This window comes from Culex quinquefasciatus, chromosome 1 (assembly GCF_015732765.1).
Source record: "Culex quinquefasciatus strain JHB chromosome 1, VPISU_Cqui_1.0_pri_paternal, whole genome shotgun sequence".
Lineage (NCBI taxonomy): Eukaryota > Metazoa > Arthropoda > Insecta > Diptera > Culicidae > Culex > Culex quinquefasciatus.
In genome coordinates, this window is record NC_051861.1 from 14,651,917 (window position 1) to 14,672,038 (window position 20,122).

The window sequence follows — 20,122 nt, forward strand, 5'->3', positions numbered from 1 at the left end:
TGCCGCATTCTAGTAGATAAACAAAACAAAAAAATCTTCACACCCCTCAAAATCTATCACGATGCTAATTTCTACCTGTCGTAATTACTAACTGTTACCCTGTTTCCCGCCTTTTTCACAAACATGGTTCCACATGTCCATGTTATTTTTTGTCACACCACGCAATAACACAAACACACACACACTGACTACTGCTGCCAGTAACACACAAACTAATCATTTGTATGTAAATTTTGTTCCAATTATTCCATCGAGCCACGTCACGTCACAACCCCAAACGAACGTCAACGGTTGACAATGTCCCGCTTCTTCCCCAGTCAAACACCGTCCCAAGCCGGCAACTTCTGATGTACAGAGTTTTGCTAGTTTTGTTCTTGTCATAGTTGAGCAACTTCCAACCTACGCCACCAACCCGTCAACCGGCATCATCCCAATCTCACTAGCCAGAGTGTGTGAGAGAAAGAGCTAAATGTTGAAGGTCGACTGCTTTCGTACACCTTGTTACAGGGCAAACCCCCCCTCCCCCTTCCCACTTGGAACCAGTCATTGTCGCGACCCGGAGAAAACAAACCCTCATGCATAGTTTAACCTTTTTGCTCTCAACTCCAACCCTGCCATGCCATTCGGTGGACTCAGGCCCGCGAAAGAGCAGAAATTCGAGCATGAATTCTACATAATCATTACATACATCTCCTGGCGGCTGCCTCTTTACCGCCGGAACCAGAACCGGTGAAGGCAGCATCTCTGTTTCTCCATCACTCTGTAATGCTCCGGGGACGGTCGTCGACGTGTTTGTTCTTGTTTTGCTGTGACGATTTGCTCCACACAGTAACTGTCGGAACCTCGGACGTAGGGCAGTGGCGTCCTCGATTTTTTACCGAAACATTAATTAATTAGGGCTAAATATTAATAAAAGGGCAATATGGTTCATTCCCAAGCAATCATCGACAGATAAATGCAAAATGAGAAAAAACTTGTTTTTCTGACAAAACACAAATTTAGTAGGGGCAGTTGCTTAAATATGAGTCATTCCATGCCAACTGGTTACACTTTTGGACTCGACCTTCACCGATTGGACCATCCCTCTTTCTTTGACGATTTTCAAAAAAGCTTTTTACTCTTTTACTCGTAACTTTCCAACTATCCAGGTTTTTAAGCGAAGATGGCGTTCGAATGGTGGTGGTTCGAAATGTCAAAATCACGCAGTGGTAGGGGAAATATGTCCATTTTAAGCCTAATAAGCGGTCGTGTTTGAATAATGTTGATAATCTAGAGTATTCCTTGAAATTTACCAAAGCCAAGTAAACCAACGAGTAGAGCAACTTTTTGTGAACATTTCTGTTTATTTTCACTTTTATTAAAAGTTATGCTATTCCTTTTACAAGCATTTAAAAAAAATATTTCAAAAATGCATTCTAATCAGTCGAGTGCATTGGGCCACGCCCATTTTTCTATTTTCAGCTTAGTTCTTTTTTTCTTCCAGCGCTCTTTTGGGTCTGCTTAGTGCTGCCAAAATTGATGAAATTTTAAGCGAACACTCACGAAAAGTAGCATTTATAGCGAAAGTTTCCTGGCAGCACTTGCTCACTCCAACAGGCGCTGCACCAGCATGTTGGTGGTGTTGGTGGCCACCTTTTGTTCTTTATTTGCCTTCGCTCCTCGCTCGGTTTTCTTCAGCCTTCGATTAGAATCGGTATTCAAAATTGAAACGTCAAAAGACTTAGCGCGTTTGTTTTTTTGTTGGTGCTTGCTAATTAGGGGAAAGTGGGGCAAGTGTAACAAGCTAAGGAAATGCTCGTTATAACCCATTAAAAAGTTAAAAAATCTGTCGGATTTTATTATAATCATCTTATTCTAGGTCTTGACTAAGACTTTGTTTAAACAAGTTTTAAAAAAAATCCTGTTTTTTAATGTGAAAAATTAATTTTAATATTTTTGATTTTCCGTACGTTCTACTCAACTATTGGGGCAAGACGAGCAACCCGTTGGGGCAAGAGGAACAATGCATGAAAAAATATGGTAATTTGCTAACAATTGAACTGTTATCGCTTAGATACATCAGATTAGAATGTATTTGAATGGTTTCTTCCATTTTTAGATTAAATAATAATATTTTACTAAAAAATTTATCGTTTTTACGAAAAAAAAATACTACTTCGATGAGAAATAGTAAATTTTCATAATATCACTATACTTTGTATGTACAATTTTTTTTTAACGATTGTTTATCAGTTTTTAAGTACTTTCATGTATTTATTTCCCAATAAAATATGATGTTGCAGCAATTCGTATTTTTTCCATAATAAAAATCCATATGGTACACTTGCCCCACCTGGACAAGGTTTTTTAAAAGTTCTCAACAAAAATAGCCAAAAGTTAAATCATACTTTATAATAGGTGCAAGTCATTGGTAGGGACACTACTGATCTAGGAAAAATAGCATTTTGATAAAATGAGCCTTAAAACGAACCCTAAGCCTTATTTTGTACTTTCCAAATATTATAAGAAAACAAAGGTTTCGAAAAAAAACTTCATTAAATCTTATGCCCCGTGGCGTTTACGTCATTTTGGCGGTTATGTGGTAGTAGAATCAACTAATTGCATTGCTAGCAACAATTCCTCATACTGGAAATAATCAAAATTGTAAAAATTACGGCCGTAGGAGCGATTGTTCCTCTTGCCCCATATGGTCGTCTTGCCCCACCTTCCCCTATTTATATTTTTCGGGATTATTTTTCAAGTGAGTGACTAAGTAATGGTCAAAAGAACGTGTTGCCGGTAGTTGGAAGCAATTTTATATCTTAAGCGCTTTGAAATCGTTAGCGCAAGTGAAAAGATATTGATGGCGGTATTCGTTAAGCAGTTAACCTCTGATCTTGCGTGTGGATGTGTGATGCCACCAAAATGATGAGAAATGGTCTCGCTAAATAGAAATTATGATCAAAAGTGCATTGTTGCTGGTAAGTTTATAGCCTGAAAAATATTTTTGGAGCTTTAATCGAGCATTAAACTCTCCATATGACGAAGATAGGTGTTTGATTAGAAAGGGTATATTTCCCCTACCAATATTCCGAAAAAAGTGTGCCATGGCATGACAGCCACTTTTTTTCTAATGTTGGTGCTACTGCGTGATTTTGACATTTCGGATGTTCACCATTCGAACGCCATCTTCGCTTAAAAACCTGGATTAGACCTGGATGGTTGCATTTTATAGGACATTGTCAAAGGAATTCATTAAAACTAAAACATCAACCCTCAAATGCCTTCCAACATTATTTCTTTGCGGTTTATGGTTTAAAACGTGATTTTTACCTATTCCTTATGTTTTAATATAGTATATTTGATCACTATCGTTAGGGCTTGTAATTTTGGGAAATACCGAAAAATGCAGCGAAATTTGAAATATTCAATTTATAAATCGCTACTCAGTGCATTTAACGTTTATTTTTTTTTCAATTCAAACATTTTAAAAGACTTTTTTGCAATTCCGTCGTGAAACTACTTACTTTTCCTGTCATTCTTGAACGATGAAATAGCCTACTTTTCTGTACCAAAAATAACAGAATCGAATAGCAACACTTTTCAAAATAAATGCTGAAAAGTTCTACTTTTCAGCACTGAAATGGGTGCTGAAAAGTTGAACTTTTCAGCACTTGTTTCGAAAAGTAACACTTTTCATCATTTTTTTGTTGATTTAAACGATTTATTGACAAAATACATGAAAATATGACTTAAAATTTCACTCAAAGGGTGTTTTTTCGGAATTGCAAAAAATGTTGTATGGAGCTCGTTGCAAAACTTGATTTTTTCAGCACTCTTCGTATTTATCCAACTCGGTGAACCTCGTTGGATAAATGTACGACTCGTGCTGAAAAAATCCTCTTTTTGCAACTTGTTGCATAAACTACTATTAACAAAGTAGTTTACAAATAAAAAAGTATTTCATATCAGATCTACAACTATTTTTTGAAGACACAATCCAGACTCGATTATCCGAAGTTCGATTATCCGAAGTTAGACTATCCGAAGGTTTGTACGGGACTTCGGATAATCGAATCACAAACAAATTTTTTTTTCGTTTCTTTTTTCTTACTTTAAACATAAGATTCGAGTTCTGCGGCCCCAATTTTGACAAAATTGAGTGGTTGATCACCTGTAAAATCAAAACATGCATTTTTCCAATATTTAATCATCGCCATTTTGGATCTAAAAATTCTAAATCACTTTATAGTAGTTTAAGGGTAATACTGAAGCTCGACAATAAAAAAAGACAAGGAAAAATTTTTTTTACGTGACTCGATTATCCGAAGTTTTGATTATCCAAGTGAAATTTTGCCATGGCCTTCGAGTCTGGACTGTACACAGTAAAAAAAAATGTCTAAAATCGCATGCAAAAGCATGCACATCACCATCACCTTTGTAAGCAAAAGCATGTAATATGGTATGAGAATACGTGTACACAAAAACCACGTATCGAAGAAAAAAATCAGATCTGCTCACCCCAAAAATAACATCAATCCGGCGAGAGCCATACTCAGATTACCAAGTCTGCGCCCCAACCCGCTCGGCTATCTCGCCGCTGTGAAAATGGTTGGATCAATGCCAATTTTACAGTAGGTTTTCCGTACATGCTTTTTGTGTACACGTTTTCTCATACAATCACGCAGAAAAATAAGGCATATTTGAATCAACAAAACATTTTGTTGATTTGAAAATCTAGATTTTTGTTGAACCAACGCTAAACGTCAAAGCAACTTTTTCAAAACAACAAATGATTTTTGTGGAATTTAGAAAATCAAGGTTTGTTTCAACGCAAAATTGGCGTTGATAATATTCAACAAAATTTTTGTTGAAACAAACCTCGGACAGGCTGATTCTACAAAACATTTTTCTGCGTGATACTACATGCTTTTGCTCACAAAGTTGATGTGCATGCTTTTTCATGCGATCTCATTGGAGTAAGCGGGATACACTAAATGTTTACATTTGTTTGTAAGACCTATCAAAAAAATCTAGAATACAACAGACGGAGATTCTTCAAAATTTTCCAAGATAAATCCAATACTCCTTTTTTCTCAAATAAATAATTTGTGTGAGGGAGTTTTATTTTGTATCCAAAACTACTGCCAACTTTTTAGACACTTTTCTGTTAATAATTTTGCTAAAAGAATACATTTTTACGTTTATTTTTAGCAGTTTTTAGAGTACCGTGTAATTACTGTGAAATTTCAATGTTTTGTAATTGGCATGCCGCGTAATTGTGATATTTTTGTCGTGAAAAATTACTAGCTCTAACTATTGTGTTCTCCGGACAATTTTACATAAGAATCAATGATTATCTAAAACAATAAAAAAATAACTCTGAATTTCCTATAGGCCCCCAAAACCAAAGCTAAAAACACGGTTCGCCATCTACATTTGAGTAGGAGAACTTTGGTGGAAGGTTACGTTTGCGTTTTTGCGCGATAAATGCAAGGGGGAGTGAAAACTATTTTACGATTTTTTTATGAAAACTGATCTTTTGGATTAAAATAAAGTAAACAGGAGGTAAGAAATAAAAAGTATTATCGATTGACTTTTTGAATTTTTTGCTAAGTTACCATTTTCATTGAAAATTCTGAGATCCGGATTGAAAACCCGAGAGTGAGGTTAGATTGATAATTTTGAAAATCAATCCAATTTAAAATTTTTATGATTGAGTTTTGCTTTTATGGTAAAAGTGACTTAAAAAATCATTAGTCCACTTGAATAACTTACTTTCTCAACTAATTACTTAAGTTTTGGTGGATTGTAAAATTTTCTAATTTTGAATCAAATAAAAAAAAACGAAACTATTGGCACTACGCCCCCCGGGGCATGGCCTTCCTCTAACGTGGGATTTCTGCTCCAGCGCCTCTGACGAGACAGGAGAAACCGGGACCGACGTTTTACTTCACCATCCGATAGAAGCTCAGTGGATAAGGCGGGAATCGAACCCGCGTCTCATAGCATCATCGGGATCGGCAGCCGAAGCCGCTACCCCTGCGCCACGAGACCCACCAAATAATCAAATAATGTACAGGTAAAATCAGCCATCACAAAAATATTTTTGTTTGTATCAATTAAGCTCTTTATTTCTTACCTTAAAATGGTATAATGTTTAACAAATTTCGTTTTGGCGATAAAATACATCAATTTCAAATTTCAAACCGATTTGCTCTCTTTAGGATATAATGTAAACATCACCCCAAGTTTCAGCGCCCTCTAGTGGTGGGTAATTTTGACGTTTGATCGTCTATACGCTATCGAGAAATTAAATGTGAGAGTGTGTGCAACATGGAGTTAAACTTTCTGTGAAGTTGCTGTGAAGATTAACATGGCACTTTGAAAAGTTTAACTCCATGTTGCACGCACACACTCTCACATTTAATTTCTCGATAGCTTGTGACTGTAAGCCTACTATGTCTGTTCAACCAGTGCCGCCTGTCTCGTGCCAGTCGGTTGCTGGAGAATGAGAGACGTGAAAAAATGAGCTAAACTCACTCAATTCGTGTCATATGACTGACTCGTAAAACCCTCTTTAAAAACTATTTTGACTATTTTTCAACAAATGAATGGTTTTAGACTGTGTTAAACACTTAAAACAATCATAACTAATATTCAAAATTACATTTCCACGCATAAATACGATTTTTTTTTGTGTAAACACTTGTTTCTTTATGTGTGTGCGTTCAACGTCGAATGCGCGTTGGTCGACTACTGCAACACAGTGCAGCGCTCAGTGAGCTACAGGGGGGAGGGCCGACATCTATATCTCACTACAGGCAGCTCAACCGCAGCCAACACAAGCTGTCACTTACGGCCCCAAAACAAAACTAGAACAAAAGAATAGCTGTTCATTATGGAACACTCTAAAAAAGTACAAACACTTCAGGCATAAAATGGAATGAAACTGATACACTCAACCCCCGGTGGTTGGTCACTTTTTCGTTTGACACTTTTTTTCCAACCAACGGGGTACACTGCCTGGCACAACCCCAGGTACCCCATTGTGCAAGCAAAGATTTAATATTTCAATTTGCAAGGTTTAACTTGTTAACAAAGACCTTTTTTGATACTAAAAGTGTGATTTCGACTACGTCACTGCCCGACGTCAGTTGCTCCCTCAATACAAATTTGTGTTTTTGTAACTGTTCCTCCGATTCTTGGTATTTGAGCATGTAGTGTGTATGCATTTGCTTCATTATCGTCATCCTGGTGGGCTCCACCGACAGCCCAGTCGGAAGTCACGCGGGGGAGGCTCTTCAGCGAAACCGGAGCTGATGTTGATTCGCTTATGTCACGTTGGCCAAAACTGAGAACCGTATCGTCTGGTTCGAGGTGCACAATGTGTGTTTCGCAGGGAGCAATCTGCATCTCCAGCGCCTCGTGGGGCGCTAGTTCTACAAGGCTAATATGAAAGGGTTCCTCCCCGACGGTCGGTCGATCTGGGTTGGGAAATGGATTCTGGGGTGGTAGTTTTCTTGTTGACATGAAGCTCTAAATCTCTGTGTGTTGCAAGGGTGGACCCCTTCCGATCCGAGTTTGACATGGCACGGGGGATGAAAATTAGTCACCGAGGCATCGGACAGATTGGATTCCGTCGTCGTCATCATCATCGTCGTTGGGAAACAAGGAAAAAGTACCCTCATCGCACTTTGTCTGCGAGTTTTGGGGAACGGAAGCTGCACCTTAGGTTGAAACAGGGGTGTTCTTGTATTTGGTATCAAAATTAGTGATCAAAACTGTGATTTTTTTCAAACTCAAAACATTAAAACAAGAAGTACATTTTCATGCAAATTTCACTAAATATTCAAAATTTCAGATTTTTGAACATTCCTTCAACCGCTCAAAAGAGAACACGCAAGTTCCTAGCTCAAACATGCCCGTCACTCGCCGTCTTGATGAGTGGTAGTGCCACAAGACATGACAAGTCGAGACCATCGAGCTCATGTCTCATCATCACCCCTGGCTGCTACCGGTCCTCAAGGCCTCAAACCACTGAAGGGTTTTTTTTCTCCCCTTCCTCCGGTTTAGCCACTTGAAAGCTCCGAAAATGAAGCGATAACAAGTCGTACGGACCATGTCCGGGCTAGAGGAAGAAGGTGCGTACGACATGCTCTGCGCCTTGTCCCGGAGGACTGATAATGCTAATACGGATGGCATTCAGCTGACGACGAGGACGACGGGCTCCATGCACCTCTGGAAGAACTTTGTTGTTTTCTGGTTATAATATGTCCCACTGGAGTTTTCTAACTGTTTAGTTGTTTTTTTTTTTCAGTCGAGCAGGACGAAGCTTCAATCAACATTCCTGTGTCGATAAGCGTTGGAATCCAAAAAAAGTCCAACTAACTTTGTGAACAGGATGTGTCCATATGACGATTTATGGTTACGCTTTTTACAAGAAAATTATAAATTTTAAATAAAACTTGCTCGAGTTGAATCCTCTCCAACCTACCCCGCGTCTAGACGGGCTTCGATCTGAAAAATAGCCAAAAATCCATTTTCAACCAATTTTTGATCTTTTAAAATCATTGGAAAGAGCTCCTAAAATTTTCGAAAATGTTAGGGTTGGAAGGTTGGAAGTTTGACTTGTTTAATGTGACTTTGCCAATGTTTTTTTAAATGTCATTTTTTAGGGGTCAACTTTGGCGAATCAGTTCAATAGAGGAGAAAAACAAATCGGGACAAAATTTTGAGGCTAGGAATTATGACAGGTATGATTTTCATAAAGTACAGTCATCCCACATATTCGGAACACCCACAAATTCGGAACACTTTTGTGGTAATTTGACAATAGGATGCAAAATGCAACTTTTCTGTTGTCCCTGCTTTTTTCAGGACCTTTATTTGGACATTCTCTCGCTATTTCACAAGTAAAAATAGTACTTTTTGAACAAAAAATCTCATTTCAAGACTATTTTATCCAGAACAGCAAAACACTGCCTCCAAATTGCCTGTTCCATGATTGTGGGATATTATTGTGCCTCCCACAATTGTGGAACACCTGAATTTAATTGATATTTTCACAAAAAAGTTATCAGACCATGTTTAAAGCATCACTAAGCTTGAGTTTTATTGGTTTCAGAGTGTGAAGTAATTTTTTGTAAAAAAATGTACTCCTGGAGAGAAAACAAAAGTTTGTTTACATCGTAAGAAAAAAGTGTTCCGAATTTGTGGATTTCAAGGGTCAATCTTTTTTTTTAAACTTGATATAAAACGTAAAAATGTACAGCCGGTCTATACATCAATCGAAAGATCGCAAGAAAAGCTTTCACATGATGGAAAAAGCAAATCATTATGTTCAATTATCGATTTTGTATGATTTGTTGAACATTGGCAGATCTGTAAACTGTTCCGAATATGAGGGATGACTGTATTCGCCTCCTTTCTCTCCCACAGAAAACTGGGGACAATGTAGATGTCAAACTGGGCCAAAATGTTAAAGTCACTCACAAAATGAACTTTGAGTGATTTGAGTTCATTTCTGACGTCACGATTTTTTCCTCTATACGGAGCGTCGGATCGGTGGGCTCCGTTTGATCACAGGAGGCTGAATAAGCAAACAAGTTAAAAACGTTAAACTTGAAAAGGTGACTGTAAAAACGTAAAATAATTAGATTGGCAAAATGTAATGATAGGAGGTGGTAGAATAGGCCAAATACTACCAAAAACAAACATAAACTAAACAAGATCAATGGGAAATGAAATACTAAAAATAAAACAAGAGAAGGGAAATTTTTCGTAGAACAAATGTTGCTCAAAATAACCTCGTGAACACGGGAATATAAAAATTTTCACTCTCAACTTTTAATTTCTCGATCATTTAGTGGTTAAAATCATTAATTCTAGCAAAACATTGTAATAGAGTCGAAGCCGAAGTGTAACAATGAGTCTATCCTGCTCATTCCAAATGTAAACATCAACTGACGTGAGCAGGATATACTCTTTGTTTACACTTTGGCTTCGATCCTTTTACATTGTTTCGCTTGAATTATTATCGCGGTTGAAGGCGATTTAAGAAAAAAAATATCGATCAAATCAGGAAAATACCACAAAAAAACCTGATCAGAAATGGCATCGCACTATTCAGCATACGATCATAACACTTTAATTAGACGATATCGAGTAAAAATAACTCAGAAAAGTGTTATATTGGCTGAGTGTGTACAAAGTTTTTGATTATGGTGACCTCTGGTGGCGAGCACTGGAAGCCACACGTCACTGTTTTTAGTACAACTCTGCTATAAATGCTCGTTTTGAGCAAAAGTGCGTCTGATTGAGCAAAATGTTTAGCTTTTTGCATACTTTCCGGGCGCATTCGTGTAGGGCGAATTCGACAAATTCAACTGTCAAACTTAGTCTCGGTAAAGCGGACCATCCATAAACCACGTGGACAACGTTAAAAAGGGCTTGACTGACTCGATCTGCCATACTTTTTTGTATATATTTTAAATTAAAACATGCATACGGCCCTCAGGGGTGACATTGGGTCTGGGGGTGAGATTGGGCCTTAGAAATCCCATCCAATCTTGGCCTCTGGACTCAATGTAATGACCAGTTAAAATGTAAACAAATAAAGCAAATCCAGAGTTTTTTTTTTGAAAAAAGTCCTGTAAGCTATTGTGTATCTTATATTTATAGGACCTTTTCAAAAAAGAAAAAAAAAACTCTTGAAATGCCACCTTTTTCTTTTGAATTAAGAAATAAAATCTTTTTATGAAACTATTGTTTTCAATGCAGAGTTGAACCACTAAATCATCCTCTAGCCACACTTTTGAGCCGATAAGCACGAATTCGCTTTCCATAAGATTCTCTACCGAGGGACCAAACCTGCTCTTGTTAGATCTTCTAGCATAAGCAACCTTGAGCAACCTCGTCGTCGTCGTCGTCGATGGCAACCAACTTTGCACGTGCTTTTCCTAGCCCACACGCACGTTGAATCCACCGCCGCCTTCCCAACCAGAAACCAGATCCAGAAACCGACCAAACGGATCCTTCTCGGCGCTGGCTCCGGAAAATCCAACAAAACCATTAGCAATATTTGCATACATGCAGGGGGAAAAACCACACTCACCCACACACACACGCCCAAACACACGAAGATTGGGAAGCTTCGCGTCGGGGGGAAAAGCTCTTGAAGTGAGGCGAGTTTTGCATACATTCTGGCGTGTTGTTCTGCCAAACGATGATACCAACAACAGCAACACCTCCCTTCCATCACAGGCAAGATGGGATAATACCAGGGAGACTGTTTGGTCCCTTTGGGGAAGGTTTGTGAAGATTGCCAAGTTGACACACTCGAACGGAGTGAAGCTTATTAGATTTGAGCTTTGAAGGAGCTGCTCGTTCAACTAGAGGCAAAGTTTGCATACAAGAGTTGCATGCAAGTTGGTCTCAACGACGTCATGCCATCTGGTGGTGAGTAGCATAGTAAACCACCGGAATTGTAGTTTCGAAAGAAATAATTTAAAACGACGGAATATGTTGTACAATTTGCTTTATTTCCATACCAGAGCTTCCAATCAGCAGCCAACAAAGGCACTCAATTTCCAAACCCACGAAAGAACGTTTTTTCCCGCTCCAGGCTCGATCCACCTCAGCACAGCTTATTGGATTCGGTGGTAAAGGCGAAAATTTGTTTAGGATTTTTGTTTGATTTGGTCCTTCCTGGAGCGCTCTCACCGTTTTTTTTGCAGCCGCTGTTGGCGCCGAGAACGAAAATTCAATTCTTGGTGAAATTTCGGTGAATTTGTTTTTTTCTGCTCTTTGGTCGAAAATGAAATCTTCCCTTCCACAGTCAGTCGGCGTTTGGACGATGAGCCGAACCGAAAATTGCGCCAGCAGCTGGGCAAACAACACACACACACAAATACACACATACAGAATGCAAATTGAAAGCATTTTCTCATGTGGATGGGTGTTATTGGCTGAGTTTGTGAGCATGTTTGCTTATCCCAAAAAAAAAAAGAGATACCCTACCCTACCCTACTCTACCCCTTTGAAGTGTTGGCGGTGATGCTTGTTTTTCTTTGCCCCAGTCTTGGATTGACATGGATTGGGTGAGAGGGGTTTTGGTTAATCTACTTCAGGCAATCGAAAGTGAAGAAAAAGGTTCTGTCATTGAGATTTATCAAACGGGTGCGATTATTGATACCTAAAAAACACAATTGACTTTTGCGCGGAAATCGAATTTGCACAAAATTAAATATTTCCTGGTTTTTAAATGATAATTTATTATTTAGTTCATTAAAATTGTAAATTTGGTACATTATTTTACTAGGGTTCAAAATTAAAAAAATAAATGATTGTTGTTTGGTTCTACACGCAAACGAGAAATCCGTGAGAGAGGCCCTCCCAATTTGATTTGTGTGGGACAACGCTGAAATCGCACGGAAATCCCTCCCAATTTGAACTGTCTCGAAAACTCACGCATACCATCACAGGAAAGTGTCGAAATATTACAAATTCATTGACCAAGAACGTAAACACACGACGGGCAGTTGTATCTCACAAGTCAGTGTATGTGCACAAGTATGCGTGCTTAACTTGTACCAATTGATGACAATTTGACAATTTGACAATTTGACAATTTAACAGGTTTTTAAATAGGGGAACAGCGTCTAATTCCAGCGTGCTTCTAATTTTACCATATCAGCACTTTGACGTTCAATTACAGCTCCTAAATAGTTTTTCCGGCTTCAAATTTATCACCAAACGTTACATCTTTAGTAAGCACACTGATTTAAAACATTTTCTGAACGAATACTTGTAATTTAAAGCAGTAATAAGCAAAAACTAAAAAAAAATCGCAACGATTTTTGTCCACCTTGAATGAATTCTAACGACGCTCACCGGGCGGCTCAGTTGCACTAACAATAGAGGAGAAAAGCAACTCGCGACAAAACTTTGAGGCTAGGAATTTTGACAGGTATGATTATCATAAAGTATTCGCCTCCTTTTCTCACCCACAGAAAACCTGGGAACGAGGTAGCTGTCAAACTAGGCCAAAATGTTAAAATCACTCACAAAATGAACTTTGAGTGATTTGAGTTCATTTCTGACGTCACGATTTTCTCCTCTATAACGTCAATTTTCTTACCAGGTTTGCCTCGGCCTCCTGTGCTCAATTGACCACTAAATTAAAGTCAGTTTCCAGCAAAATCTTCTGTTTACTACTAACTACAGCAGAAAGTTCAACAATTACTTCAGTTTAGCAAAGTCAGCATCAAAACTTGAAAAAATGACTTTGACACTTCAAACGTAATCGCAGCATGCCAAAATTAGATTCCGCCAAACAAAAGAATGTTTGGAAAGTGAGAGAGCGCGCACCAGAGTTGCCAGCTGAAAGGCGTACATTTTGCATGCAAACATAAAGAAACTAGGACAGAATGGGAACACTGATGGCAACGAAATTGCAGCCGTGTGAGAGTTCGTGAGAGATTTGTGACCTGCCAAAATTAGGACCAGCGGGCGGTTGGTTGAAGAGAGAACTGATGGCTCGGAAGTTTTTTGTCACTAAAACTTGATTTGCAAAAAAACACTATTTTTAATTTTTTTTTATATGTTTTAGAGGACATCAAATGCCAACTTTTCAGAAATTTCCAAGTTGTGCAAAAAATCTTTGACCGAATAATGAATTTTTTAATCAATACTCAATACTGATGGCTCGGAATTAGAGTCAAAATAAAAATTTTGGAAGTGCTTTCTTAACAACCTGAACACAACATTATTATACAAATTAAAATGCAGATTAACTCTAAAAGAGTTGCCGTAAACACCAATACTTTCGTATTCGGCTAAAACGTAAACGGAATTTTTTGATCGATTTGGTGTCTTCGGAAAAGTTGTAGGTATGGATATAAGAACTACACTGAAAAAAAATGATACTCGGTAAATTTTTTTTTGGTGATTTTTAATTTAACTTTTTGTCACTAAAACTTGATTTGCAAAAAAACACTATTTTTAATTTTTTTTATGCTTTGATATGTTTTAGGGGACATAAAATACCAACTTTTCAGAAATTTCCAGGTTGTGCAAAAAAACTTCACAGTATGATTTTTTGAATCAATACATATTTTAAAAAAAAAATCGAAATATTGGTAGTAAAAATTTGTCAACTTCATTTTTCGATGAAAAATTTAATTTGAAATCAATAAGTACTTAGTAAATTTTTGATAAAGTGCACCGTTTTCAAATTATAGCCATTTTTAGGTAACTTGTTCGAAAATAGCATAAGTTTTTAATTTTTTTAAATAAGAGCACATGTTTGCCCTTTTTGAATGATTGGCCCTTGAGCACGAAATCGGTCTTTTTTGGAATTTTAATTTTTGTATTTTTTAATCCGACTGAAACTTCTTTGGTGCCTTCGGTACGTCCAAAGAAGTCATTTTACATAATTAGATTATCCATACAATTTTCCATACAAATTTGGCAGCTGTCCATACAAAAATGATGTATGAAATTTAAAAAATCTGTATCTTTTGGAGGAATTTTTTGATCGATTTGGTGTCTTCGGCAAAGTTGTAGGTATGGATATGGACTACACTGAAAAAAAATGATACACGGTAAACAAAATTTTGGTGATTTTTTATTTAACTTTTTGTCACTAAAACTTGATTTGCAAAAAAACACTATTTTTAATTTTTTTTATATGTTTTAGAGGACATCAAATGCCAACTTTTCAGAAATTTCCAAGTTGTGCAAAAAATCATTGACCGAATAATGAATTTTTTAATCAATACAAATTTTTTCAAAAAATCTAAATATTGGTCGTAACAAATTTTCAACTACATTTTTCGATGTAAAATCAAATTTGCAATCAAATAGTACTGAAGTGAAATTTTGATAAAGTGCACCGTTTTCAAGTTAAATCCATTTTTAGGTGACTGTTTTGAAAATCGTCGCAGTTTTTCATTTTTTTTATATTAGTGCACATGTTTGCTCACTTTTGAAAAAAACTATTTTTGGAAAGCTGAGAAAATTCTCTATATTTTGCACTTTTGAACTTTGTTGATACGACCCTTGGTTGCTGAGATATTGCCATGCAAGTGTTTAAAACCAGGAAAATTGATGTTTTCTAAGTCTCACCCAAACAACCCACCATTTTCTAATGTCGATATCTCAGCAACTAATAGTCCGATTTACAATGTTAAAAATGAGACATTCGTGAAATTTTCCGATCTTTTCGAAAAAAATACTTTCAAAAATTTTAAATGAAGACTAACATTTTAAAAAGGCCAAAAATTCAATATTACGCCCTTTTGAAATGATTGTCTTGGTTTAATTTTTTTTAAATATTTTTTTCGAAGAGATCGAAGAAATATTTCACGAATGTTTTCATATTTTAACATTGTAAATCGGACTATTAGTTGCTGAGATATCGACATTAGAAAATGGTGGGTTGTTTGGGTGAGACTTAGAAAACTTCAATTTTCCTGTTTTTAAACACTTGCATGGCAATATCTCAGCAACTAAGGGTCGTATCAACAAAGTCCGAAAATGCAAAATATAGAGAATTTTCTCAGCTTTTCAAAAATATATTTTTTCAAAAGTGTACAAACATGTGCACTAATTAAAAAAAAAATGAAAAACTGCAACTATTTTCAAAAAAGTCACCTAAAAATGGATTTAACTTGAAAACGGTGCACTTTATCAAAATTTCACTAGAGTACTTTTTGATTGCAAATTTGATTTTACATCGAAAAATGAAGTTGAATTTTTTTTTTTCGATTTTTTGAAAAAATCAGTATTGATTAAAAAATTCATTATTCGGTCAATGATTTTTTGCACAACTTGGAAATTTCTGAAAAGTTGGCATTTGATGTCCTCTAAAACATATCAAGAAATAAAAAAAACTAAAAAAAGTGTTTTTTTGCAAATCAAGTTTTAGTGACAACAAGTTGAATAAAAAATCACAAAAAAAAATTTACCGTGTATCATTTTTTTTCCAGTGTAGTCCATATCCATACCTACAACTTTGCCGAAGACACCAAATCGATCAAAAAATTCCTTCAAAAGATACAGATTTTTGAATTTTCATACATCATTTTTGTATGGCCAGCTGCCAAATTTGTATGGAAAATTATATGGACAAACTTATGATGCAAAATGGCTTCTTTGAGCATACCGAAGGCACCAAAAAAGTTTCAGTCGGATTAAAAAATACAAAAAAATCGAATGACCGAAATCTGAGAGAACTGCTCTAATCAAGAAGACGAATAAAGCACAATACTTTTCAAATAATATTTCAAATCGTCCGATTCCGCACGCCTTCAGGGTGCTCCCAACATTTGCCAAAAACGAGCTATTTCGCAAAAACGTGACTCTCCCCGGCCAACACGATTACATGCTGCTGTGTGACTGCGGTTGATTTGGTTGGCTGGCTAAACATGTTTTCGCCTAGCACAGAGATGACAGCCGATCCTAAACAAACTGTTTGGATTTGGGGTTCGGGTTTGGATTGGTTTGGTTTGGCCAGCGGCGATCATAGGATTGATTGGAAAAAGCCGCTCCCGCATTGACAGTTTTGATTGTGCGGATTGCGCTATAGCTTGGCTGCTGATTCTCTCAAATGTTTGAAGTTTTTGTAACTTTTTATTTTCTTCTCTACATACTAACCGAATCTTTCCCGTTTCTTCTCACCATCTCACCGCTCACGCTCCATGAACATTCTTCTCACCTCTCACCAGTCTATATTGCAGATCCGGACCTGATTCTTCCACGTGGCACCGACGTCGAGTTTACGACACTTTCCGGCGCCTAACAGTGGGCCAGCGGCACGGTCGAGCATAAAAAGGAACAGCTCGAGGAGGAAACTTTGTGTAAATAGTAAGGTAACGAAAAAGTGTCTCCGAGCGTTGATTTTAAGAGGTGTGTGTGAGAGAGAGAGAGAGAGCTTGTGCGAGAACGTGAAATCGAATAAAATTAATGCAAAAATTAAACTGAAGGTAAGGAATTAAACGTAGGGCAAGAATAGAATCTCTTTAAATAAAAATGCAAACCATAAATTCAAACCAAAACAAAGCCATAGCTAACCGTAACTACTGAATGGAACTCGATGGAATAAAAACTTTGTTGGACTTTCCACACGTGAAGAATTTTTAATAATACGAACAAGAGGAATTGTTTTAAAAACAGATGGATAGGAACTGTGAGCCGGGAGATTGCGAATCAAACCAGAAGATAAAGTTCACTTCCACAAAACAGAACAAAAAAAAACTATTTATACTTGAGTAGATTTATTTTTTAGTCTAGCCAATACTTTAAAACATAATAAAAATCAGATGGTTTATCGAGAAGCACGTTACTGTATAAATATTTGTTAAGGGTTCGGAAGGCGGAGCGCGATTGATGTGAAGCAAAAACAAAAGTCGAAATCAAAACAGTTGTAAAATGAGGAAAATGACGTTAAGAAAACAAACTCCCAGCTAAGCCAGGCAAAAGATACAAACAAAACAACCTTAGGTAAAAAAATGGAAACAAACTTAGTTTAGTCGCTGATATTTTTTATAATAAAATGAAAGTGGAGAAAAGATGCTCACCCCCCACACACAAATACATCCATAAAAACACACCGATTTGTCGAAACGATGTCAAACGCAAACAAACAAAAAACAAACGGTGTAGTAATCAACAATCAAAAAAATTTCGTTTAATGAAATAAAAAAGCCATGATTTTTCGAACAAAACTGCGTCCAATGCGATTTATTCCGATCCGATTCGACTTTGATACTCTACTAAACATCCAGACGGTTTAGTTTTTCAGGAGACGGCACAAAGGTGAGTGGAATGTGTAGTAAAAAGTTTTACGACTTCAACTTGGAACGAACTGCAGCACTGGAGTCGGTAGGTGAACCATCAAATTCAGTCACCTTCTTGGCGATGATCGATTTGGGAATGTCGTTGAGGTTTATGGTCCAGAATAGGTGATCTTTGAAGTTTGGAATTGGTTTCTATCTGGAAGTGGGTGAAGCTTAGTTTATTTCAGGATTTCTTGAAAGAATTTAACTTGAACAACAAATTTTGTTGAATACAACCGGGAACGATAAAGTCAATTGAAACGGAGCATGCTGTTTTTCTTGGGGAATCAACAAACTAAATTTCGAATTTCTAGACCAATTTACATTTTTTTATTCAAATAATATACAACGTAATTACAAATTGCTACTGTTGAAATTCAATCGATATAAACATAATTTCTGTGATTGTTTAAGGCTTTGGTCCCAAAATTAAACTTTGATGAAAAATACAAAAATTAACGTAAGACATTGTCGTCTTAAAACTTAACAATAGACTGCATGATTTCTTTTGAATAAAAAAATAAATGAATTTCAATATTTGGTTTGCCAGCTGATGCAATCAAATTTGCATTGAATTAAGTTTTTCGTCGAACGTTTGATTTTTAAAGAAAAACAAAACAGTTGAGTATAAATACATTTTACAACATGGTTGTAAGACAAAAGGTCGAAAGGATAAAGGGAAAAAGAGGTCAAAAATGTTGAAGTATAGCTTGAAAATAATTTAATTTGCAATTCCGTCCGAAAAGAAACTGCTTCCTGGGCAGACGGTAGTAACATAATTCATGCCATTTTAATAACAAATACTGCTAAAATAACAAAAAGTTTTATGGAATATTCTTGCAAATTCCATTTTTGAATAATAGTTTTCATAACAGTTAATGTTATCATAACATATCATCATAACAAGCAACACTTTTCAAAATAAATGCTGAAAAGTTCTACTCGCAAATATATTTAATGAGATAAGTTCTGGTACAAGCATAGTTGCAGGAATATTTTTATTAATTTTGTAAAATGTGTGCAAGATATTTTTTCTTTCAATGATTATTTCTTTAAACTTCATGTTTAAACTACTTTGAAAACATTTTAAATTTTCATGAAATACTAATGTACCACGAAAAGTTTTTTTTTATTTGCATAAAAAAAATCCGTCAATACCTCGATATTTTAAAAACTAATTATTGGAAAGCAACTGTACGCCTGTAAAATGCATTTTAAAACACTTTTTTCGTCCAAATGTGAAAACCTAGGCTAGTAATTTTAATTTTTATATTTTTTTTGCCTCCCTCGACTTTGGTCAGAGCCGAGGGAAATAAACTTCAAAAAATATTTGCAACGGCCTTATGTAATGTTTTTTTAGTTTTTTTCATTCCTTCAAACATGATCAGTTATTTGAAAGTTTTTTTTGACAAAAATTCTAAACTCATATTTATTTGATGATTTTTTAATTATATTTTATTCAAAAGTGGGCAACATGAGCATGAATTCATAAAAATGAAAAACTGATTTTACATCAAAAAATGAATGTTGAAAAATGTTTGCGACCAATATTTCGATTTTTTGAGAAAATCACTATTGATTTAAAAAATCATAACTCGGTCAAAGATTTTTTGCACAACTTCGAAATTTCTGAAAAGTTGGCATTTGATGACTCCTAAAAGATATAACAAATAAAAAAAAGATTTTTTTGCAATTCAAGTTTTAGTGAAAAAAAAGTTAAATTCAAAATCACAGTTTTTAACGTGTATAATTTTTTGTCAGTGTAGTCTTTATCCATACCTACAACTTTGTCTAGGACACCAAATCGATCAAAAACTTCCTTCAAATGATACAGATTTTTGAATTTTCATACATCATTTTGTATGGACAGCTGCAAAATATGTATGGAAAATCATATGAACAAACTATTGATGCAAAATGGCTTCTTTGGGCATACCGAAGAAACAAAAAAAGTTTCAGCCTGATTAAAAAATACAAAAATTGAAATTTTAAAAAATTATCGATTTTGTAGAGAATTGCTTATTTATTTCTTATTTTCAATAGCTTATAAAAAAAAGAATTTAACGGATTTTTAGAATATTTCAAATCAATTTATGCTTGATTCTGTTTTTTTTGGCATTTCTTCAAAATAAACCATTTTTGAATAGTTTCATGGGATTTTCTTAATTAAAACATATTTATATGTTCTGTCAAGTAACTATTTTAGTTCTGGTTTTTTCCCACCCTTAAACTATTAACAGCTTTTTTGAAAGTTTTATAAAAAAAAGTTCAAAATCAAACGGTTTTCAAATAATCTTAAAAAA

At 35.9% G+C, this 20,122-nt stretch overlaps 1 protein-coding gene across 4 annotated transcripts in view; it reads left to right on the forward strand.

Annotated features, from left to right (window-relative positions):
• Positions 1-17,703, forward strand: part of LOC6033016 (hemicentin-2) — a 319,767-nt gene extending 302,064 nt beyond the window's left edge. For 3 of the 4 annotated variants that reach the window (XM_038250375.1, XM_038250519.1, XM_038250426.1), the window contains one exon: positions 16,710-17,703. In XM_038250375.1, the coding sequence (XP_038106303.1) occupies positions 16,710-16,783 (74 nt within the window). In that variant the 3' untranslated portion in view covers positions 16,784-17,703. The remainder of the gene's footprint in view (positions 1-16,709) is intronic. The other variant, XM_038250472.1, reaches the window with a different exon arrangement.
• Positions 17,704-20,122: the final 2,419 nt, after the last annotated feature.